The 26430-nt window shown below is 35.4% G+C and overlaps 1 protein-coding gene across 2 annotated transcripts in view; it reads right to left on the bottom strand.

Moving 5' to 3' along the window:
- PRKD1 (protein kinase D1) overlaps positions 1-26430 on the bottom strand; it is a 338427-nt gene that overhangs the window by 75124 nt on the left and 236873 nt on the right. The window contains exons 3-5 of one of the 2 annotated variants that reach the window (XM_058293627.2): positions 11505-11636; positions 7410-7570; positions 4795-4818 (exon numbers count right to left, since the gene is read on the bottom strand). In XM_058293627.2, coding sequence (XP_058149610.1) covers positions 4795-4818; positions 7410-7570; positions 11505-11636 — 317 coding nt within the window. The remainder of the gene's footprint in view (positions 1-4794; positions 4819-7409; positions 7571-11504; positions 11637-26430) is intronic. The other variant, XM_058293628.2, reaches the window with a different exon arrangement.

Here is a 26430-nt window from a genome sequence, read left to right as displayed (position 1 = left end):
ATGCTTTCCCTTAACCTTCCAAAAATCAAAAATAAATAAAATAAAACCTTTGAGTTTTAAAAATATAGGAAATGGCTATCTCAATGATATTATATCTCTTGGTAATATTTTCAGTACATGGCTACAGATAAATAGAGACCACCAAAAACTGAGTTCTTTTGAGAAAGGGGTGTCTTTGTTCTTAACTTCTGGACATTGTTTCACCTTGAATTTCATTATATTTGCTAGCAAAATGGCAGTGATTTATCCCTTCCTGAGAAGGGAGGAAGGAATTAATTTGAACGTATTGAACCAAATCTTAGAAAACTATGTCTAATGGATCAAGTAAATTAATGTACCTAAACATTTCATAAAACACAGCTAAATATTTTAGAAGCTGAATTACTTCTAGATTTCCTGGAAGTCTAATTTATGGTATCATTTCCCAACTTCCAGTCTCCTCTCTTGCCTTCATTATTATTTCTTCTACACAAGATTTTGTTTCTTTTTTAAATATAGGCACATTCATAAGCTCTCAAACTGAACATGAGTAAACCTTTTTCTTGGTCAACAGATAGGAACACAGTAGTTATGAGTGGTCAGGAATTAGAGAGAGACTTAAATCTGGTCAGGCCCAGCATTACGCCAACCAACACAAAAGACCGCTAAGTATAATAAACACCTGGTTTTGGTATCAGCATATGACTCTCCCCCTGAACAATATTTTGTTTCTTATAGCTTAGCTTGTGGGGCGTGATATGGAGACTGTGGCGCCTTGCCTGAGGAGAAGGCAGGCCCTTCAGAGTCTTCATTAAAATCCAGATAGTGTCTGTGGGTCAAGCAGTTGAGCACCCACCTCCCACATGGGAGGTCCAGGGTTTGGTTCCCTGTGCCTACTTAAAAAACAAAAACAAACAACAAGCAAAACAAACGATAAAACCAACTCAGGGAAGCCAATGTGGCTTGGTGGTTGAGTGTTGGCTTCCCACATATGAGGTTCCAGGGCTCAATCCCCAGCCCCAGGTACCACAAAAGAAACAAACAAACAAACAAACAAACAAATTTTAAAAATCCGGTTTATGCAGTAAGTGCAAAAAGTGGTATATAATGGCCCCTGTTCCTCCACTGGGGTTCATGAAGAACTCTTTTGCTGTGTTCATATTATACATCAAATTATACATCTGCAAGTTTTTGTTCAGAGCATGAGTTACTAATTAACATACAATAAGCCAGAGACATCCACTGAAATCAGGTAAGAGTTGATTAATAGTGCTTTGAAAGCAGGCCTGACAATCTTACTAATTTTACTGAAGGGCTTTGTCTCCTCAAAGCTACCACTGCACATACTTTTCTGATTCTTTGGAGGCAGCTAAGTGCTGGGTAGAATATGCTTGGATATCTTTACTCATTGAAAGTATACACTGACCAGGTTTGAATTTAGAGAGCTAGTTTATACAAGCATCAAAAGAAATCATGCAATATCTGGCAAATGTAGTACATGAGTCTCATGGTGCATATTTAAATGGAAAAATGACTTTTTAATTCAGATGAATCACCAGGATTCCTGGAACTCCAAAACACAAAAGTAACAAAGTCTCTGGTTCTAGATAGACTTTTGCTACATTGGAAAATATTCATTTGGCCAGAAATATCATCATAGTTTCATTCGGGATTCGAATGGGGCTTTTTAAAAATGATTTACTCATTTGAAAAGAATCTCCTTTGAATATTATAAAGTGCATTAGGGTCATATCCAATTACAGACAGTTAATGCAATACTGGTATGTGTTCTCTTGTCTTCAAATTATTATTTTTTAAATGAGTGAAAACAATGAAAGAATTAATCATTTTGGGGGCGATTTTTAAGGAAAATATGTAACCAAGAGTTCCTTATAATACAATGCTTGTATTAATTAAATGTGAGTCAGGAAATCTTATTGAAAATAATAGTTCATGGCAAAAAAAAATGAGCAAACACATGGAAAATTTTTGGAATGAATGGTTTATTTCCTAATAATTTCTGTACGGCAGTCTGAATGTTAAGAATAACAAAAATACTAGCCTAGAAGCATTTAATTTCAACAGAAATAAATTTTCAGTAGAGTCCATTAATTTCTAAGCTATAATAATAGACATCTCCTTAAAGATGTTTAAAAACATCTTAAAATAACTTTGGTAAAGGGATTTAATTTTTAAAATTTTATGCAGCCTTTCAAAATTACTTTTTAAAAGAAGTGTCATCAATCATATCCCATGGTCATAAAGAGCACACAATGTCTTAAATTCTAAGTCATTTTCTACCTTGATTCATTTCCTTGTAACTCAAGAAAAGAGCATTCTTCTCACTATTTTGACAAGAATATTACACTTAATCTGCCAACATCGGTTTAGTTTTCAACAGTCTCTATATAGTAAAAGGGTGAGTTAAAATTTCTTTGCCATTTTAAAATATCAGTATGTGAAAATACATCAAAACATATAAAACTGAAAATATATTTCCTTCACAGATTAATAAAGAGGGTTAATGCCATGATATATAAAGACCCTATAGAAAAACAGACAAAAATATATAAACAGACAATTCATAGCAGGTAAAACATAAATGGCTAATAAGTATATGAAAAGTTGTTGATCTTTTCAATAGATAAATACATGGTTAGGTAGAGAAATTTATTTTTACCTATCAAATTAGCAAAAAACAGAAAATTTTAAAACGCTGAAAAGTCCTATTGTTGAAAAGGGTATGAAACACTGTCGTTGGAGTTATGTAAATTTTTACAACTTTTTAAGGAACTATTTGGCAGTGTCAACATGAAAAAAAAAATGCCTCTTTTCTTTAGTCCTTTTGTATTCTAAGAATATACCCTACCAACTTGTTCAACAAATGCTAATTAAGAATCTTCTAATACTTTTACAAACATGCAAAAAATATATATGAGGAAGCTCTTATTCCAGCATTGTTTTAAGAAAAAAAGGTAACAAACCAATCTAAGAGAGACTAAACAAATGAATATATATCACTGCAAAGGAATACTATATTTTTTTGTTTTCCTATTGTCTGTCAGCGCAAGCTCAAATAGGGCAGGAAATTGATCTATTCTTGTACATGTTTGCACTCTAGGACTATGAACCTGAAAGTGTAAATTGACAAGGACATGCTGACAGTGAAGCAATAACCAGGTTTCTAGAACCATTCTGCTACTTACACAATTGCCACTAAAATATTTCTCTTAAGAAAATTTGGTCAACTTTTATGCATCATTTATCTTCCCAGCCATTTATAAAGAGAAAAGCCAGTTACCTTTTTAGCAAACTAGATATATACAAAGTTCATGAAAAACAGCTTGTTCTGCTAATGCATCTTATATCTACCAAGAGCTATACTGTGAAGGCCTGGCTGTCTTTCATTTATGCAGCTTCCCAAGAAAATCAGACTTCTTTTCAGTGCCCCTTTATGCAATCTATTCCCGAAAGCAGGATGGGAGAAGGAAATGAAAAATGCTTCCTGTTCTTCTCTGGCTTCATTCCCAAAGCATAATTTGATGGGAAATATACTAATTCACATATAAAATTATGTCAAGACCACCTAATTAAATTATGAAACTTAAATTTACAAGAATATAATAAATTACATTTGCCTACTTTTCACCCTGGACGTTTCCCTTTTAGAACATGAAAATTCTTTCCAACAATAGGAATTTAATATTATTGAAATAGATTTCGTCATTTTAATATCTTAAGAATCAGAAATCTGGCCTGTCAGTTTTATTTAACCCAGAACACGTATTTTCATTAATGTCCTTTGGTAAAGCAACTTTAACAATAACACCTTAGAATGGACACTAATCTTAGTATTTGAAATTTATATTTTCACTAAGGAAAATAATATGTCAACTCTCAGTAGGCCAGAGATACAAATATAAGCAAAATTGATCATTAATAAGTCAACTGGTCAAAACAAATCATCCTAAGAACACTGTTGTATGTTCTCCTTTCTTTCACGCTTTATCCAAATGTGCCTTTTCCTCATTCAGGCTGTTAATTGCTTAGGAAAGCTAAAAGGCCAATAGTTGCTCTTATTTTTGGGGGTGGGGTGGGGGGGTGAAGCTGAATTGAAATGTTTGTGAAGGAAATTTGTGACTTTTCCATACCTAATTTATTTTTGGATAGTGAGCTTGTGATTTCCACCTGCACATCATCTTTACTTTACAATTAAGTAGATTGCAATAAAAATTATAAATAAAAGCTCCGTTCTTGAAAAAGAAATGAAATTCAGAAGCAAAACAAAGAGTTACGTTCATCCACAGGCAGCCCTAGTTTTGCACTGTTCCATGCCATCTGAAACCCATGCAATTTGGTGTCCTCATTTTGCATGGTTTTGTGGTACATGGGATCAGGACATGGTTCCAATATGCATGGATTCTAGTTACTATGGTACCCTGCAAAGTAAGGGCTTTCTGTATTTGGTTTTATTTTCAGTTTACTCAGTTTCATAGATGACACCAATGCTATGCAATCAAGTAATCTGAGGGTAAAATTTGATCCAACCAGTCTAAATCAATTACTCTAATGCCTGCATTGTTTTTGTTTCATTGGAGTCTGTGAAAATTACCCAATAACAACAAGCAACAAACAACAAAACCAAAATACTTGTGGGTTTTCCATTGCTTAAGGGGTTGAATTCTGAGTTACACTGAGGCCTGATTAATCTCAAAATCAATGCAGATAACTGTCTAATGTCAATCTAATATAATAACATTGGTTTGAAAAATACGGTGAAACACATTCCTAGTACCAGATACAGTTAGTACCTACCTCAAAGCCAGGACTCACAGGAGACTGAAATATGAAGTTGTAAGAGCAAAAGCAGGCAAAGATGCAGAATAAAGGGGGAAAGAGACAGGAAAACAGTGTTACTGGAGGAAAGCAATGCATATTACTCAATAATGTGTCATATAGATGTTTTCTCAAGAAAAAAGCAAAATGTTATACTAATCAGTCTTTGTGGCCACAGAAACATGAGTGGGAAACCACTTTTAAAATGTAAGTGGAACTCTAGATACTAAGTCAAGATTGCAAATATGCAGTTTCCAGTGTGAGCAAGAAAAGGTATAAAATTCAACTAACTCTATATCTTTTATGGTCTCAGTGATGAAAAATGGCTCTTTCACCTTGTTGAAAATGAATTATAGTCAGAATGAAGCATTTTTGATCTTTAAATGGGAGATTATATTTTCTTCACCATAATTCATCCTCTCAATAGGAAGAGAAAGAAAAAAGTCACAAAGTAATCTAGTATCATATAGTTGTTATCTGTTTGCAGGCAAGAATAAGCTGATAATCAGTATCAGGCAGTGGTTTAAAAAACTGAGAAGTCCACTTGTGTGTTAGAGTTTTAACAAGAGAAATATGCCTACAGTGCATTCTTTGCTCATTTTAGAGTACTTGTTGCATACCATTGTTTTCTGTCTGATTCAGTTCAAGGCTGAAATATATTTTTAAAGTAGAAAGGTTATTCTGATTTTTTTTTCAGGGGAAGAGTCAATGAAAACTAAGAAAAACCACGGTTAAGTAAACAATACACTTCTGGTAATTTATATTGAGTATGTTCTTTCCTCTCTTTTTTCCTTAAACTTTTGTGTGCTACTCCATTTGAAATCTAGAAACCAAATCAAAATTAAAATATAGTTGACTCACTGTCGTAACAAAAATGTACCACTATATTTTGAAATCAGTGAATTTTAGTGTTGAGTAATCTATTGCACATTGAAGAGAATCCTGTTTTCTGTTCTTTGCACCTCCCATATCCTAATTTGCAACCTGAAGCTAATCAGTTTGTCAGAGACATTTGGAAGTGGTGTAGATTTAGATTGACGTCTTACCAAGATTACCTCTTACCCAGTAATATATGCACTTAAACATTTTGAATTGACAGGAAGCATGTGTAAAACTCAGGGGCAAGAACTGTTCATTAGAATAGATCCAAACATTACTTTTCAGGAAAAATTTAATCCTGCTTGCAGGCAATCTTATGGGACATTTTCATGCAGCGCTGGCAAAGCTTTCTCTTTTGTGGACTAAATAAATGAGGTTTCTCAATTTCCAAAATAAGATGCTATCCTTGCCATCTACATATATATGATATTGGAGGAAGCTGATAGCTTTTCCTCCAAATAGCAGCTCTGAATATCTTTACTCTGGGCTTTCACCAGAATTCACAACTAAGCTGAGTGCTGTCCAACTTATGATATTTGAAGATGGATTCTGCAACACATGCTCATTCATTTATTCCTCTAAGCCACCATTTTCCAAAGTGTTTTTTTTTTCCCTATAAGATATACATTGGTTTTATGAGAAAAAGGGTTTCCATATTTGAGACAATGTAGAAATAATGATTTTATTACTACAAGATTTCTCAGGCTCTTACTATGCTTAATGATTATTATGATCTCTAATTCTTGGAGGGACAAGAATTTTTCAATCTTAGTTGATCATGAAAATATATTTTGGAGTCTATTTTGTGGGAACATTTTGAAGAAAATGGGTATGTTTCTGAACTGTATTCTATTCCATTAGTTTGATTTTATAGCTTAATTAATATAACTTTTTAGAGATATCTTCAATATTTTTGTTCCTTTATACTCCAAGAGGAATTTAACCTAAATGTTTTACTTATCTTTTATTTTTACTCTTTAATTAATTCTTACAATAGCCAAATGATGATGAGTCCTTGTAATAGCCATTTGAGAAAGGAGAGGTGAAAACGGGAAATTTTAAGCCTTCAACCATCAGCCTATTTCAGAATAATGCTTTTTATTTTAAATAATTCCCATAATTGCCACAATTTTTTATTCTGAGTGTTCTGAAAATCAAAATTTAACTTCCTTAAAGATACTTAAATCATATCAGAAATTATGTATTTTAGAGTTAATGGAAATATTTTTCTTGCAGAATTTGTCAATCACGTCACTATGAGAATATATCTTCATATATCCCAGTAGCACAAAGCAAAAATGACTTTCACATTTTCCTAAGAACAAATTTCAAGTTTTCTCCTGAAATAAATAATCAGTAGTGGATCAAATTACTCTAATAATCCTCAGAGAAGAATATCTTTTATCTATGACTTCCAAATTTTGACAATCTATATTTTGCAACAATAACATACTGTTGTGTGCTTTGTGGCCCTATGACCATGACGAAGCCTCACATATATTGCAATTTCACAAAACTCAGAAATAAAGACAAACTTCAAAGCCATTGGATATTAGAAGAAGCACTGGCCAATCTACAGCACAGGCCCTGAAGAAACAGTCATTAACACTCTGGCTGTACCTTTCCTCCCAGCTCACTTCTTGACTGTCACTGTTATCACAGCTTCCCAGAGATGGCTCATGTAAATGGGAAAACGCATAAACAGGAGACCATACCAGAAGAGGCTCATCAGGGACACTGGTTGAGAGCTCAGCAGACACTGTGCGGATGGTGCTGAGCCCAGTGAGGGAAACATTCGAGAGTCTTCTGCGCCTCACACCACTGCAATTGTTGGGGATTTTAAATGCACATCTTTTATGGTAATTCAGACCACATCCTGGAAATAGAAAATAAAAGTGTCTTTCATTAACCACAAATTAAATTTTGTGTTTTAAACTATGAATTTTAAAAAAATTACTACTTTCAAATTCATGAGGCCATTGGGAAATTAAAATTTTCTTCTGAGCTTACTGATTTTATTTTTCCAATTTGTAAATAAGCTGTGTTTCAAATCCTGATTTTATTGGATGAGCTCAGCAAACACCCTAGATACCCAGTTAACATAAACTTTCTTTGCTTTGAGAGAGTTAACAACAAAACTCCAAACAGATTATCTGAGCCATTTTTAGCTGTCACAAGTTCCAATGTAAATGAACATGCAAAGGCCATTTTCATCACATTGCAGTACAACATTTGGACTATGTTGATTTGAATCCTGGCTCCACAATGTGTAGACTACAGGGCCTTAGAAACATAACTTCACTTCAGCTTCTTTGCCTGTGAAATTGGGATAAAATAACCACACTGTAGAATTATTAAGAAAATATGTAAAATAGCTCACATTTTGGTTCCCACATTGTAGGTGGTCAATAATTGGAAGCATATTTTAGGTTTCAATATTTCTACTATTCTTGGTTCCTACATGTAGCTTGAGTCCGCTATCAAGAATTTTGACTTGTGTCACATACAAGGTCAGACAAATTTTCATAAAACTACATTTATGATCTAGAGTTTTCTCCAGACCACTCATTCCTGACCTCCCTTTTTTTAAACAAATCAATTTTATTGATACATATTAATAGAGCATGAATCCACCTAAAGTGTACAATCAATAGTATTTATTGTAAGCACATATTTGTGCATTCATCAATCATTCTTAGAGCACTTTCATTATTCCAATAATAATATAAGCAAACAAATAAAATTCATTTCCTCTAAATCTTTCTATGCTTCTCCTGTTGTACATAGCTGCTATTCTTTTCCTTCTCAATAGTATATTTGAATTTATATTTTAAAAAAACACTCTTATATAAACAACATCACCCATATTTGGGTTTATATGAGGTTTTACTATCTTATATAGTCACATTACAGTTTTTAGCTTTCTTTCTAGTAATAAAATGACATTAGACTTTCACTTTCAACCACTGTCATACCCATATAATAGCTCTGCTAATTGCAAACACCATGATATGCTTTCACCATTTCTATTCATTTCCAAAGATTTACAAACAACCTTATTTTTTACCAGTTCTGCCAATTAATTCTCAGCTTTGCATTCTCTACCCTCCGTCTATTTTCTGGTTACCTATATTCTATTCATTAATTCCATGAGTTTACACATTATATTTAGTTTATAATAGTGCAATCATACAGTATTTGTCCTTTTGTGTCTGGCTTGTTTCACTCAACATTATGTTCTCCAGGTTTATCCATATTGTCATACGCTTCAGGACTTCATTTCTTCTTACTGCTGCATAATATTCCATTGTGTATATACACCACAATTTGTTCATCCATTCATCAGTTGATGAACACCTGGGTTGTTTCTAACTTTTGGCAATTGTGAATAATGCCACTACGATGTGCAGATGTCTATTTGTGCCTCTGCTCTCAGTTCTTCTGGGTATATACCTAGTAATGGTATTGCTGGGTCACATGGCAAGTCTCTACTCAACTTCCTTAGGAACTGCCGAACAGTCCTCGACAGTGGCTGCACCATTCTACATTCCCATCAACAATGAATAAGTGTTCCTATCTCTCCACATCCTCTTCAACATTTACAGTTTTCCGACTTTTATTAGCGGCCAGTCTATAATAGGTGTGAAATATCTCATTGTAGTTTTGATTTGCACTTCCTAAATCACTAGTGATGCTGAACATTTTTTCATGTGTTTCTTCACCATTTGTATTTCTTCTTTGGATAGTTGTCCTTTTAAGTCTTTAGCTCATTTTTTAATTGGATAATTTGTCTTTTTATTCTTGAGTGCATGATCTCTTTATATATCATGGATATTAAACCCTTATCGGATATGTAATTGCCAAATATTTTTTCCCATTGAGTCAGCTGCCTTTCACCCTTCAACAAAGTCCTTTGAAGTGCAAAAGTGTTTAATTTTGAGGAGGTCCCATTTGTCTATTTTTTCTTGTGTTGCTTGTGCTTTGGGTGTAAGGCTTAAGAAACTACCTCTTACCACAAGATCCTGAAGACATTTTCCTACATTTTCTTCTAGGAATTTTATGGTTGTCATTTTTGTATTTAGGTCCTTGATGCAATTTGAGTTAATTTTTGTATAAGGTATGAGATAGGGGTCTTCTTTCTTTCTTTTGCATATGGATATCCATTTCTCCCAGCACCATTTGTTGAATAGACTTTTCTGGCCCAGTTTGGAGAGCTTCCAGCCTTGTCAAAAAGCACTTGACTATAAACATGAGAATCAATTTCTGAGTTCTTGATTCGATTCCATTGGTCAATGTGTCTGTCTTTGTGCCACTACCATGCTGTTTTTACCACTGTAGCTAAGTAATAAGCTTTAAAGTTCAGAAGTGAGAGTCCTTGAAGTTTGTTCTTTTTTAAGATCTTTTTGGTTCTTGGAGCCCCTTACTCTTCCTCATATATTTGATAATTAGTTTTTTTTATATCTGCAAAAAAGGCTGTTGGGATTTTTATTGGGATTGTGTTGAATCTGTAAATCAGTTTAGGCAGGACTGGCATCTTAATGATAGTCAGTCTTCCAATCCATGAACATGAAAAGTCTTTCCATTTATTTACGTCTTCTTCAGTTACTTTTAGCAATGTTTTGTAGTTTTCTGAATACAGGTCTTTTACGTCCTTGGTTAAGTTTATTCCTAAATATTTGATTGTTTTAGTTGCTATTATAAACGGAACTTTTAAAAAATTTCCTCTTCAGATTGAACATCAGTAGTGTATAGAAATGCTATTGACTTTTGCATATTAATCTTGTATCCTACCACTTCGCTGAACTCGTCTATTAGTTCTAGTAACTTCGTTGTGGCTTTTCAGGAGAGTCTAGACATAGAATCATAGCATCAGCAAATAGTGAAAGTTTCCCTTTTTCCTTTTCTATTTCAGTGCCTTTTATTTCTTTATCTAGCCTAATTGCTCTAACTAGAACTTCTAGTACAATATTGAATAGCAATAGTGACAGTGGGCATCCTTGTCTTGTTACTGATCTCACTGAGAAAGCTTTCAGTGTTTCACCATGGAGTACAATGTAGCTGTAGGTTTTTCATGCATGCACTTCACCATATTTAGAAAGCTTCTTTCTATTTCTATCTTTTGGAGTGATTTTATCAAGAAAAGGTGCTATATTTTATAAAATGCCTTTTCTGCATCAATCAAGAGGTTTATTCTCTAATTTATTAATGTAGTTTATTTTGAGGAGGGAAGAAACTCAAAAGTTGTGATTGGCTAATTTATACGTCATAGTATAAATGGTTTGCTACATTGCCTAAGAGCTCAAAGAACTCTATGCCCGCCAAGCCAAAGAATACAGGGTATGATTTGGTAATTATTCTCAGGATTATATTATGGTGCTCTATCAACTTGAATTGTGTAGTTCAAATTCTTTCCAGAGGAGATAATAAAACTATGGTATTGATGGAGAAACATGAATAAAGCTCCTGTCTGCCACTCAAAAGCTGTGTGACCATGGATAGTTCGATTAACCTCCTGAATGCCTACTGTTCTAAATTTTGGCATACTTTTAGTATAAATTTTTTTTTCCAATCTGGTGCCAAAATATTCAACACTAGAGGGAAACATGGAAAGATGCGAGTACTGGGTTTCTCATATAAGAGCATGTATATTGAGTACAGCAAATTTAAAGAACTAAAGAGAACAGAACCTACGCATCCAACAAATTCTTAGAAAACATGTCTGAGGGAAAGAAGGCACTATTGTAGACAGCAAAACAAAATCAGATAACTCAAGCATGGCTTTGACTTAGTTGGGGAAGAATACAACTTACCTTCACATTTAAGGCCTTGACGCACCAGCCCCCACAGCATTTCTCCACAGTGATCACAGAAAGCTGGAGCTCTGTACGAATGAACGAAGAGAGCATGGGGACGAATCTGGAAGTCCTCAAAGGTGGCAGAAGCTGTAAAAATAGTAATATTGAAAAGTAAGTTGAATGGATATCCTGATCTGTAGATAATCCGTATGCAAGCAGGGCCTATTTTAGTCATTAGACTCAAACTTTCCAAGCAAAGTTTTATAAGTGGTGGCATATCAACTCCCTCTTTATTCTCCTTTTCCCATAGGTAAAATGGGAAATAAAACTTTGAAAATAGCTGAACTGCTGAAAGAATGTGTGGATGAAGCAATCAGTCAACACACTTCAATATATTACTTTAAAATATTTTGCTTTTTCTCTCCCTTAAATGAACCTGAATAGTTTTCAAAAATATTAATGAAAAGAAAAAATTGATGAATTTAATTTTAATAGAGACCTAAAAATAGTATACTTGAATTATGACCATGAAGAGGTACATTAGAAGGGCAGGGTCCAATTGGAAGACAGATTCGGATTTTGAGGTGATGTCTGATAAATTCTTCATCAACATGCTAAATGGAGAGATTTTACACACAAGTTGGTGAATTCTAGTTCATTCTTTGGAATATACACTTAAAAGCAAATCATAACTATGCTGGAGGGTACTAAAAAGTACCTCCCTTGTTGCTTACACTATATGGCATTCATGTAGAGTACTAAGATCATTATGATTTTTATTATACTTTCCCCATGATATTTCACTAAATTATAAAAGTAGTTCAAGGTATTTTTTTCAAATAAAAAAACAGAAATGTCTAGAGAATTGAAAGTCAATGACTGCCCCTTTCCTGAAAATTCTTATGGATAGGGAGGGATGGATCTTTGGACCTATTCACACCCATAAAGCTGAAGGTGAGGCTGTACAGTGTTGAACAGAGAGCACTGACCTGGGAGTCAGAAAGTTGGGTGGAGCTTTGCTATTTATGTAACTGAGTGAAATCACATTTAATTATGATGAGCAGCAGTTTCTCATACATAAAAAAGGGAAGGTTTGACTGGTGATCAATTCTCCAGTGCCTTTAAAATTTAAGCATTCACTAATGATTCACAGATCCATGTGCACTGAGTTTCAATGGAAATTCTTATGAAAGTGTAGCCTTAAATATATCCTTCTATTCTGTCTCTTTCCCATTCTATTTATCTTTTCTTTTTTTTGTAAGATTTATTTATTTCTCTCCTCTTCCTTTCCTCTCCCCCTCCCCCATCTGCTCTGTGTCCATTCACTGTGTGTCTTCTGTGTGTGCTTGTATTCTTGTCAGCAGCACCAGGAATCTGTATCTCTTATTGTTGTGTCATCTTGCTGTGTCAGCTCTCTGTGTGTGCGGCACCACTCCTGGGCAGGCTGTGCTTTTTTTTTTTGGGTGTGGCGGCTCTCCTTGAGGGGTGCACTCCTTGTGTAGGGGGCTCCCCTACACAGGGGACACCCCTGTGTGGCATGGCACTCCTTGCGCTCATCAGCACTGCACATGGGTCAGCCTACCACATGGGTCAGGATGCCCTGGATTTGAACATGAACTTCCTATATGGTAGGCAGACATTCTATCAGTTGAGCCAAATCCGCTTCCCCTATTTATCTTCTTGTCTTACTTTCTTCAACATTCACTAATATTAGAATAGACCCATGTGCACCCAATTTCACAGGTTTTATTCAAAGGAAATTCTAGTGAAAATGTAGCTTTAAATATATATTTCTATTCTGTCTCTTTCCCATTTTTTTTTATCTTCTTGTCTTTCTTACTTCTACAAATATTCATTAAGCATCTTCAGTGTTGCCAGTGGCACAATGCCAAGTGTGATGGTCAATATTATGTGTCCACTTGGCTAGGTTATGTGTCCAGTTTGGTCAAACATTGGCCTAATTATCACATGGAAGTACTTAGTAGATGGAATTAATATCTACAATAAGTTGACTTCAAATAAAAGAGATTACCTTTCCTAATGTGGATGGGCTTCATCCAATTAGTTGGAAATCTTAAAAGCCAGAACTCAGAGCTCCAGGGAGTACAAAGAATTCTGCCTCAATACTATACCCTCCAATTCTTCCATAGTTTCCAGTCTAAGCAATTCATACTCATGGCTTCAACATCACTCTTAATGGGATTTCCAGTCTCCAGCCTGTCTATGGAATTCAGACTTGCCAGCTTTCACAAGTGCACAAGCCAGTTCCACAAATAAATATTTTAATATACATACACATATAAATAAATGTTTACACACACACACACACACACATATATATATATATATATATATCCTATTGATTCTGTTTCTCTGGAGTACCCTGACTGATACATCATGGAATAAAGATGTAAAGATGAGTAAGACACGTTCCTGCCCTCAAGGAGCCCACTGACTAGCAGAACAGACAGATGAAAATAAACAAAACGTCCCACAATAACTACAAAATAACTACTCTGATAGTTTAATGTGTCAACCTGGCTAGGCTATAGTACCCAATTATTTCATCATATATTAATGTTGGTGTTGTTATGGAGATATATGATAACATATACAAGCAGTTGACTTTTCAGTAAAGGAGATTACCTTGATAATGTTCATGACTTCATCCAATCAGTTGAAAGACCGGAAAAGCAAAAACTGAGATTCCCCAGGGAAGAAATTCTGGCACAATATTGTAGTGTTAAATCCTGACTGAATTTCCAATCTGCCAGCCTATCCTACAGATTTCAGCTTTGCTAGTCTCTACAACTACATGAACCAATTACTTGAAATAAATCATATATTAATTTCTGGAGAATCCTGCCTGATAAAACTAAGGCTCAAAGATATTAATATTATGCATTTGACCTAAGTTATATACATGGTAAAGGACAGAAATAGGACTATTACCCATAGGTGTTTTGGTACCAAATCCAGTGTCCTTTTCACTACATTAGCATACTTCTTTTATTCCCATGGTACAGGGCACACCTGTCTGCATTTTTCCTGGGGGGTGCCTTAAGCAGGCTATTGGTTATCAGCTCACTCTTTGAATTAAGTGCTTACCTTGTAACCAAAGTATGCAAGAAAGGTGTGACAGAATGAATGCTGAAAACATAAGTAATGCATCTCTGCTAGACAGGTGTCCAAAATTATAAAGAAGGCTCTGAGGTCAACACACATCTCAGGGCAAGTGATAATAAATAGAGCATGCAGGACAGTGAATCACTTCTAACAGAAAGAATACTATTGATGGTTTAAAGCACATATAACCAGATGATAACAGGAGATGAAGGATTTTTAAGGGGATGGTTTTTCCTTGAACCTTGAATAAAAGTACTTTATTCCAAATTAATATGATTTACTTTTGAAAATCACCTATTGACTTATTAAAGTTATGATTTTCACTTTACTAAAAAGTGTAGAGAGGTAATGAAAATAATAACAAGAATAAGAAAGATTAATTGAGCTCTTACTCTACACTGGACACTATGCTAAGAGATTTAAGTGTGGCAAGGAGCTGGCAAAAGAACTACAGTCAACTAACAATTTATTAGCACTTCCTAGATGGAGTTTTGACTAGTGTTAACATTCCATATAAAAGGATTTCAATTAAAATAAGTCTGGGAAATTGCATTTTATGGTCCCTTCTCCTAGAGTCACAATATTATGGTCAATGCTTCTTCCAAGTAAACCAATAAAAAGGGTGGTTTGGGGACAAACTGTCTATGGTGGTGGTTTGGTCAAAATGTGTCCAGTTTTGGGACTGCTCAATCCCCTAATCTGGTCTCTAATACTCATGTACAAGTTTCTTTTAAAAGACAGAAAAATAAAGAAAATACTTAATGTCAACCATTAAGTACTAGCTTCTTGTCAAGAAATAAAAATAAAAAGGCACCCTCAGGACCATACAACTATGACAATACTATGACAGCAATTAGATGAATAATTACTGTAGTTTGCAAAATAAGGCACACTAGAACTTGACAATACAAACACCAAGCTGCATTCAGACATTTAAAAAATTAATCAGGAAGAATATAAATAATTAAACTCAAGATTTTCAATGACCACATCCCCCCTCCCAAGTTACAGCAGGTTAGGTTGTTTTTTTCATTTTTTTGAAGGAGATTAACATTCATAAGCAGTTACACCCTTGACTTATGTTTAAATGCCATATTTTAAAGTTCAATTTTAATATTCTCCTGTTAATTTTAGAATAATTAAATACATTTTTAAAATAAAACCTACCAAGTGTGGTTAGGTTTTACATCTATTTAAAATCAAAGCACAACATCTATTCATTATGAATTTACCTGTTCTGCACCCTGGGGGAAATCAGCATTAGTTGAGAGTATGCATGCAGTCTCGCCTAATCACAAAATTGCACTTCAGAGATAATCACTTAGCACAGGAAAACAAAGTGAATGCTGTAATTCCATTCCATTTAAATTTTGGAATCAAAATGGACAGATAAGAATGGGAATATTAAAGTGTCTAGAGATTCCAAGAGAGGAACAATGTGCTATCTGTCACTCTGTCATAATCAATCAGCCGACCTAACTTAAAACCATATGACAGGGCTACAAACTAAACACAATGGGCCCCTTATCCTCTCTTTGATTTGCTCTATTCACAGTCTATTGTTATGCGTGAAGGAGAGAAGAAAATGACATGCTTTCCTTAGTCACTGAGCTTTTGAAACAGGTAATTGAGCCCAAACCCTGAGATAATCAGTAGTTCTTTTAAAGTTCATTATAAATTGTTGCACAAAATGGAGTAAACTGTTTGGTTGGCAGTACAGAATAAAGCTTCTGAAGCAAAATAAATAATTTCTGGAGGTCAAAACTATTTGCATAATAAAATAAAATAATGGCAGATTTTCCAAGTATTATAGTACTCTTTTCACTGGTAATTTTGGCAATATGGGGAGTAGGTTACTAATTCTTTCTGGCTATGGCATGCAGGGATGATATGTTAAGAAATGCTTAACATGTTGCAAGCATCATATCATCAGTTTTTCACAAGAAATTCATTATTCCCGTTTTACAGATAAGAAAATTGAGACTCAGAAATTAATTCTCTATACTCTGGCAATCCTGACACTAGAAGCATGCAAACTCTCTCAAACACTGTGACTCAAATTACCATAGTTCTTTGACCATTATAATACTGTGGATTATAAACTGCATCTTTATATTATATATCTCAATGAAAGGCAAATAACCCTGCAGAAAGGCTAAAACGAGGAAAAAGCTGAAGCTTTTAAGAAGCTAAAACAGAATTAAAGGCATTAAAGCTGTGTTTCATGTAGAGGCAGAGATAGGTATGAACCACTGGGAAAAAAGAGCTTAATGCTAATAGACAAAATTTTAAAAGTTAAATGATTCAATTACACTTTTGTTTCTATCTTTCTTAGAAAAGTGGATCACCTTCAAACGAAAAACAAACAGGAAGAGAAAAAATACTTGAGAAGGAACTGAAGTCTAGGATGGATGGACAAAGATTACCAAAGGGTTTTAAATTAGTTACTTTCAGTAGGCCCAAATGAAGCACATATGAAGCCTCAAAATTTTACTTTTAATCTTACAAAAACATTGACCTCAGTATTTTAACATATTCTTGTTGGTTTTAGTGAAATTATTTTAAAATCCTTTTGCAAGAATATAAAACATTCTGGTAAGAAAAGCTTAAAAAGAAAAGTAATGAAGAACATTAATCCTACTTGATATTCAATTATTCTATAAAACTATGATTATAAGCATGGTGGTTATGAAAGGAAAAAAAGGGGCCCACTAGAATAGAAGGGATAACCCAGAAATGCACCATATAAAGAAATTAAAATATGATAAAAGGTATATCATAAATCAATATGGAAAGGAAATATTATTTAACAAGTAACTAACAATTAGAAACAGCTATTTAGAGGAAAATGCAATTTAGTAGCTTTTTTCCTATCTTATTCTAAAATAATACCTAATGAATAAAAAGGTAAATAAACATACCAAACCAGAGAAAAACTAGAAGGAAACAGAAACAAATGCTTATCAAATTTCTGAAGGGAAGATGACTTTAGAAAGTAAGTAGAGTTCATGAAGCTTCAAAGTGATAGAATAAATCAAAATGGAAAAGATCTATTAGCATTATCACATAGCAGGCACTACTGGTTGGTAGGCCACAGAGCCATATTTAGCATAGTTGCAATAGATGTATTTACAATAATTATATATTCTAGCTCAGGGAAAACTAATGTTTAATGCTTACAGGTAGATAGAATATAATTACTAACACTCTCACTGAATGTTAGATACCAGGCATGCAGGTGGCAAGTCTTATGTTCTATTATGATAATTAGGAAAGCTAGCATGTATTCATTTCTTCTCAGACAGAGAGAAATCTATTTTATTTTTTATATATACCAGAAGCAGGTGACAGGAAAGGAGTTTTTGATGGCAGAGCTAAAATCCTGCTCAAGAAGCAACGTCGGGGGAAACGGACTTGTCCCAGTGGTTAGGGCGTCCGTCTACCACATGGAGGTCCGCGGTTGAAACCCCGGGCCTCCTTGACCGTGTGGAGCTGGCCCATGCGCAGTGCTGATGCACGCAAGAAGTGCCGTGCCATGCAGGGGTGTCCCCCGCGTAGGGGAGCCCCACGCGCAAGGAGTGCGCCCCGTAAGGAGAGCCGTTCAGCGCGAAAGAAAGTGCAGCCTGCCCAGGAATGGCGCCACCCACACTTCCTGTGCCGCTGACGACAACAGAAGGGGACAAAGAAACAAGATGCAGCAAATAGACACAAAGGACAGACAACGGGGGGGGGGGGGGGGGGGGGGGGGGGGGATGAATTAAATAAATAAATCTATAAATCTTTAAAAAAAAAAAAAGAAGCAACGTGGGATCCTCTCATGAACCCACTGAGTAACAGTTAACATGTGAGGGAACTTTTGTTTCCCTCCCAGGCAAGAGAGTTCTTTGGTTGCTTTAGAATACCTGCTTTAGAAGTAGCACTGCTACCTGGCAGGAAGAAACTGATAGATGAACTAGCTACAAAATGGAACACTGTGCCACTAAAGCAGGAGAGCTATAAAATGCAGTTATTGAATGCCTTCCATCTCCATACTGATAAGTCAGTCAAGAGCACATCTCTCAACACACTTTTTGTTCTAGCCATTACTACTCCATGTATCTCTGTCCTTCTTATAAAGCCTTTCCTTCTGTTTCGCATGCAGCTACTCCTCAGATAGCTAACTCCAACCCATCCCACAACTCAGCTCATTGTCTTCTGCTTCTAGGAAGCCTTCCCTAATATACCGCAACTGATTTAAACGGTGTTTTTCTCTTTTCCCATGATCTCCTGGGCACATTTCTATCATAAAATACTTCACTCTATACTGCCACGTCTATCATTTTTCCATTCACACCTCAGCTAGTACACTGCTGGAGGACAGACATCACACCTTCCTTTGAGTTTATATATATATATATATATATATATATATATATATGTAATGGATCAATTAATGTTATGGTTGAGTAAGCAAAGTAATACCTTTAAAACTCATACTGCTTGCCTGCAGTTCTAAGGTTCTATATTTAAGTCCTAATAATCTATAAATATACTATGTCAAGTTCAAAAGCAAAGTCCATCAGAATCATACCCTAGAAAATGTTTCAAAGAGTGCCTAGTGGACTCTCCAATGTTCCCCTACAGGATCTTTGTGCAACTACCAAAAACTCATAAGGCCAACTTACCCAAAGCTCCAGAAAACAGCTAAAGAGTTGCAGTACCTGGGTGAGTGATGAATCATGAAATACAGCTCTTCCTCAGTTGAGTGTGGAGTCCGCATGTGCTCCCATTATGGGTTCTTGGCCCTACTGCACAGGAAGCAGAGTAACCGCTATGTGCATACTGACCACCTGTAAATTTATTGTGTTGCAGCCTGAAAGACTAAATCAGGGAACTCTTCCCTGGCTTGCCCTGCAGGCACAAGCAGCTTGCAGAAAGCTAAAGTAGTAAGAAATAACGAAGACAAAGCAGCCTGGGTCAAAGGATTATCCACTTTAAGTCAGAGGGCTGGGAGTGGGGTGGGGGAGGTCCATGGCATATAGGGGCATTCAATTTCCTGTAAATGGGAAAATTCCTAACACCACAAGCTAGCAAAAGCCCAGGACTAGATGCCTCAGACTGATTTTCTGGATAGGAGGGTAAAATCTGAAGAAGGGCACCTGCCAATTTCAAAGTTGTTTATTGTTTGTTTGCTTGTTTTGTTTTGGGTTTTTTTTTTTTTCTGCAGTGATTTGTTTGTTTTTGTTAGCTCCTGGCACTTGAGGAAATCTCTGTTATGTCAGTGGCTGGTTACTATCTTAAGGAACAGATACCTCAGTGACTAAATTCCAAAAATAATATTATAAATGTTATATGCACAATGTGCAAGAAAATAATACAGAGAAACAGGAAGTGGTAGGTTATCCAAAGGAACAAGATAAAATCCCGAAAACATCAATGACAAAGACCAGATATTGGACATACAAATTCTTTAAAAGAATGATCCTTAAAAAAAAATGATCCTCACTCTGCTCAAAGGATACACAGAGCAAGTATTAAAGGATATCAGGAATCTAATGAATGAACAATATGAAAATCTCAACAAAGAGATTTAAATTTTAATAAAGAAACCGGACAGAAAAACTGGAGTTGAAGAACACAATAACTGAAATGAAAAATTCCCTAGAGGGTTTCAATTGAGGATTAAAGCTGGCAGAATAAAGAATCAGTGAACTCAAATGAAGACAACTGAAATGACTCAGGCTGAGGAGCAGAAAGAAAATAATAATAATTTAAAAACAAACAGAGACTAAGGGACCCATGGAACACCATCAAGGGTGCCAATATAATACATTATGGGAGTTCCAGTAAAAGAGATGGAAGAAGGGATAGAGGGAATAATCAATAATGACAGAACACTTCCCACATTCAACAAATGACATAAATATGCATATTCAAGAAGCCAAATGAACCGCAGGCAGGATAAACACAAAGAGAACTATAATAGTAAAACTACCAATGCCAAGTTCAAGGAAAAGTTCTGAAAGGTGCAAGACAAAAGACAAAAGTAATGTGTTATGTACATGGGAACCCCAGTTATATTAAGTGCCAACTTCTCATCATAAATCATGGAGGCAAGAAGCCAGTGGGACAAAATACTTAAAATGCTGAAAGCAAACAATTTCTAACCAAGAATTTTATATATGGCAATACCACTTTAAAAAATGAGGGACAGATTAAAACACTCCCAGATAAACAAAGGCTGAGGGAGATTTTTACTGCTAGACCTGCCCTACAAACAAAGATAAAGGGAGCCTTTCAGACAGTAGATCAAGGTGGCATAAGGAAATAAAAAACTTCTGGTACAGGCAACTACATGGGTAATTATAAATGTGAGTACTACTGTATTGTATTTTTTGGTATATAATTCCATTTTTTACTCCTTACAGCTTCAAAAATGTGACTGTATAAAAATATTTACCGAAAGAAATGAAAAGGGACTCAAAATGGTATGCAACCAAAAAGTGTAAATAAATAGGACAGTAGACATTAATGGAAGAACTAAGGGACAAAAAAGGTAAAAGACTTACAAAGACCAAATTGCAAAATGGCAGAAAAAAGTCCTGCCTTATCAGTAGCTACTTCAAATGCAAATGGATATTTTCCAGTCAAAAGGCAGAGAAAGGCAGAGAATGGCAGAACTGAATAGACATTTATCCAAAGAAGGTATACAAATAGCCAAAAAGCACAGGAGAAGATACTCAGTACCATTAGCCTTTAGGGAAATGTAAATCAAAATCACAGTTAAGATACCAAAAAGAAAAAGATTATGTTTGCAAAGTAATCTATTCCTCTGGGTATGATACCCTTTGATTGAATTAAATCCAGCTGGGGTGTCTTTGATATGAAATAATAAGTGTGGAGATGATGTGGAGAAATATGTACAATCATTCACTGTTGGTAGGGATGTAAAATGGTGCAGCTGCTATGGAAAACAGTTTGGAGTTTTCTCCGAAAGTTAAGTAAAGAATCCATATGACCTAGTCATTCTGCTTTGTGGCAGTTTGAGATTATATCATGACCCCCCAAAACAGAAAGATTATGTTTGTAAATTAATCTATTCCTCTAGGTGTAATACCCTTTGATTGCATTAAATTCAGTGGAAGTATATCTGATTAATTACTTGTTATGATAAGGGCTGTTGTTTGACTACATCAGTGCATGTCACTTAGGTCCAGTCCCCACCCCCTTGCTGAGACTGATAAAAATGGGACACTCACTGAGACACACAAGAGAGAGTGCTCTGTCATGTTTTGATCCTGCCATATGACAGAAAGAAGGCTCGAGTGGCTGGGATCCTAGGGAGAGATGAGCCAGTCACCTGATAGTTTGCAGCTGACCTGGGAAAGAGAACAGAACAGCTGAGAGTGATAATAGAAGGTCTGGAAAGAAACGAGCCCTATGCCAGGAGTGAGAGGACTGCAGGACGATGAGCATGAAGCCTCAAGAGGCTGGGCTCACAGAGCTCTGGAAAAGAGGAAGCTCGAAGGGAAAGTAGAGACCAGGCAGAGATCACCCAACAACTGATTTTGATAAGAAAGTAACCTTGAATTGGACCTTTTATGGCCTTGTAACTATAAGCTTTTATCCAAAATAAATACCTTCTAAATAAGCTATTTCTGGTACTTTGCATCAGAAGCCCTTTGGCAGACAAATACAAAATTCTAGGTTAATTGAAAGCAGGGATGCTAACACATATCTGCACACTGATGTTTACAGTAGCATTATTAACAGTTGCCAAAAGATGGAAACAACACAAGTGTCCATCAACAAATGAATGGATAAACAAAATGTCATATATACATATAATGGAATACCATACAGCTATAAAAAAGAATGAAGTTCTGATACATGTGGCAGCATGGATGAATCGTGCAGACTTCATGTTGAATGAAACAAGCCAGACACAAAAGGACACATAGTGTATGCTCTCACTAATATGAAAATAATTAGAATAAACAAAGTCATAGAGTCAGAAATTAGAATACGGGTTACCAGTTTTTGGAGGGAAGGGTAGGAAATGGGAAATTCATGCCTAATTTGTCCAATTTTGGTAATGGATGATAGTGATGGTAGCACAATATTGTGAATGTAAGTAACATCACTGAATTATATATTTGTGGCTAAAAGGGGAAATTTTAGGTTATATATATGTTACTAGAACAAACATTTTAAAATGACTGTATAAACATTTTACATAGGACTGTACAACAGAAAACAGTGAATCCTAACATAAACGACAGACTATATATAGTACACAATTATAATATGCCTTCATTAATTGTAACAAAGGTATCACACTATTTTAGTTTCTCAGCTGCTAAAACAAATGCCATACAATGCGTTTGCTTAAGAGCAGGAATTCCTGGTTTCGGAGGCTGGAAAGCTTGTTTCCTCCCGGGATCGGTAACTTTGGATAGCTGGCAATCTTTGGGGCTCTTTGGATCATCCATCACACGGCAACGCACATGGTAGCATCTACTTCTTTTTCTTCCAGGTTCCACTGAATTCCAGCTTCTCCCTTCTCCCATAGCTTCTCTTCTGTGGCCAATTTCCTTTGCTCCTAGGACTTCAGTCATATTGGATTAAAGACCATTCTCATTCAGTTTGGGCACACCTTAACTGATAACATTTTCAAAGGTTCTATTTATAAATGGGTTCAAACCCACAGGACCAGGGGCTGGGCCCTGAACATGCCTTTTGTGAGGAACGTGACTCAATCCCCAACACATACTCAACATACACTAATTCCAAGTGTTAATAATAGGGAAAATTGCATGTGCATATATATATATACATGGAAACTCTATCTTCTACATTTTTCAGTTAACCTACAACTTCTCTAATTAATACATATATATATATAATCTAAAAATGCTTTCCAGAGATGTCTTTTCTAATACCTTATTACATTAAAGACAGTCCTATATATGTGGTGATGAAAAGCATGGATGTGCTGTCGGCACTTACACCTGGGTCATGGCAAATGTGTGGCCTTGGGCAAGTTTCTTCACTTGAACCTCAATGTCCTTCTCTGTGTAACTGGCTTAGAGAAATTCACCTCACTGGGTTTTGGGGAGGGCATAGAGTGTTTAACAACAGTTCTGAGCATAAAAGATTAAAGAATAAGGCTTTGAAGTCAGAAAGACCTGGATTTGAATCCTGGTTATTAATAAAATTTATAATCATTATTGTTGCCATCATGATGGATACTAAGGGAGGGAAATACTGCTTTTAAGTCTATTACCAATAAGCAACACTTAGAAACTAAATGCTTTAAAACTATTATTTGTTCCCTCCACTACCTCAAAAAGAATATGTTTCTGATCTGAAGGAAATTGCTTTTTCTATTCACTGTTCTGGTTAACACTAATTAAATGGAGTTAAGTCCATAGAGCAGTGTCTAGTTTCTTCTCTAAAACGAATCAATTAACAGCTGGGAATTGCAGTGGGGAAAGGAGGGTCACCATATCCTGATGTGACTGAATGACAAATGCCACAGCTGGAAAGAGATTAGAGAGCATCTCAGGTCAAGAAAGAACATAAATGGTTGGCCCCATGTGTCCAACATAGAGGAAAAAGAAAATTAAGTAAAAATGTCATGAAGTCAAATTCTACTAATGAGTGCAGGCTCTGCAGGCATCCTGAGTAGACAGGAAGGAAAGGTCAAATCTGTTTCTTAGAAAGCTCTATCATGTACAGAAGACTTTGTACCTTTAAGAGGATAATGACCTAATTTACATGAGGATCACCACTATACAAATTGCCCTTTAGACTACTTACGGAAGACTGGTGGACAAAGGCTAGGTATTATATTATACTGAAATATTTTGACAGGCAGCAGGGATTTTCAGAAACAAATAGCATCACCCTTATCAAATACATTTGCACATAGAGACACCAGGCTGAGGTCCTATATGCTTTGCTTCAAGTTTCTTTAAGTCTCATTGTACTTTTCACAAAACAAATGCCCACTTTTGATTCAAGAACAAGACCCTGGAAAGCTTTGAAATCTCCTGGATGTTCCCACTACAGAAGAAGCAACAGGACAATGCAGGGCACCTGCTGTGTGCAGGAATCGTTCTGGTGGAAGTGCATGGGTACTGCAAGAAGGGTACTTGCTCCTGAGTGACCACAGTTCTTCATAAAGAACGAAGCTGACTGATTAAGATGATCCACTCTGGTTCATCAAAATAAAAGAGTTTTATTAATTGAAAATCTGAGTTTACGCTTTTTAGCCAGGTTTAGTGAAGTCTAATTTATATAAACAGAAAGTCACCTTTTGTGCTCAGAGTTTCAACACACATACAATCATGTAATCAACATCACAATTGAGATACAGAGCACGTTCATCAAACCCTTGAAAATTCTAGACAAAACACCTTACCCCCACCCTTTCCCTGGCAATCATTCATCTACTTCTCATCCTTTTTTCCAAAATGCCATATAAAGTTAGCATTTTGGGTTTAGCTTCTTGTAGCATAAAGCATTTGAGATTCCTCCATGTTGCTGTATGCATTGATGCTTCATTCATTTTTATGGCTGAGTATTAGTCCATTTTATGACTATACCACAGTTTATTGATGTAGTAAATAGCTGAACATTTTAGGGCATTAGGCCCATGAGTAATGCTGGGGGGTAAGGGTGTTGAGGGGATCTAGAGCAGAAATTCCCAGAGCACCAGGCTCCAAAGGTGAGGTAAAGCTGAAGAGAACTGTTTGTGATTTGTACTGCTCTTTCATAGCATGGGAAATTGACTGATGAAAACAATTTCCCTTTTATAGTACTGAGCAGAATATAACTTTTAGATTCAAGCAACATGGCTTCATTGCTGTTTCCACCTATTACTTGTTAGGATCTCTCTGTACTTTATTTTTCTCATCTTTGAAATGGGTATAATTACACTTAATTCAAAAAATATTTATAAGAATTATTTAAATGAGGAAACATTTAAAAACCATAGTATAGCACCTGGCATATTTTAGATATATTTTTTCAAATATGCATTTATAGATTTATAATAATCTAATATTTTTGTACCATGTATGAAAATTAACTCCAAATAGATCATATACCTAAACATAAAACTAAAACTATAAAAGGTCTAGAGAAAAACTTGGGAGAAAATCTTTATAAAATAGGACTAAGCAAAGATTTCTTTTAGATACATCATGAAAAGTATGATTCATTTTAAAAAGGGATAAATGAAACTTCATCAAAATGAAACATTTTTGGTCTTTCAAAGGCAAGGGCGTAAGTCACAATCTGGGAGAAAATATTTGCAAAACACATTTCTAATAAAGAACTTGCATCCAGAATATATATGGAACTTTCAACACTCAATATTTTAAAAATGAACAACTCAATTTAAAAAATGTGCAAAATATGCGGCAAGAGAGTTGAGCAAAGGAGATATATGGACGGTAAGTAAGTTCAGGAACCCTTGCTCATTGCAGGTACACTGGATGATCAGTTGGCTTTGGCAACCTAGTTTGGGATTTGTTTTTTGTTTTTGTTTTTTGGTAATGAAATTTATTTTTTAGAGCCGTTTTAGATTTACATTTACAGAAAAATTATACCAAAAGTATAGGATTTTCCCATATAATTCCCACGCTGACACACACATGTAGTTCCCCCTATTAACATCTTACATTAGTGTGGTACATTTGTTACAATTGATGAATCAATATTGAAGCACTGCTACTAACCAAGGTCTATAGTGTACATTATGGTTTACAATTTGGGCTATACGGTTTTATAGGCTTTGACAAATATATGTCATATGCACTCATTGCAG

Source organism: Dasypus novemcinctus, chromosome 3 (assembly GCF_030445035.2).
Source record: "Dasypus novemcinctus isolate mDasNov1 chromosome 3, mDasNov1.1.hap2, whole genome shotgun sequence".
Classification (NCBI taxonomy): Eukaryota; Metazoa; Chordata; class Mammalia; order Cingulata; family Dasypodidae; genus Dasypus; species Dasypus novemcinctus.
The sequence above is the reverse complement of the archived record's forward strand: the minus strand, read 5'-3'. Positions and strand labels throughout refer to the sequence as shown.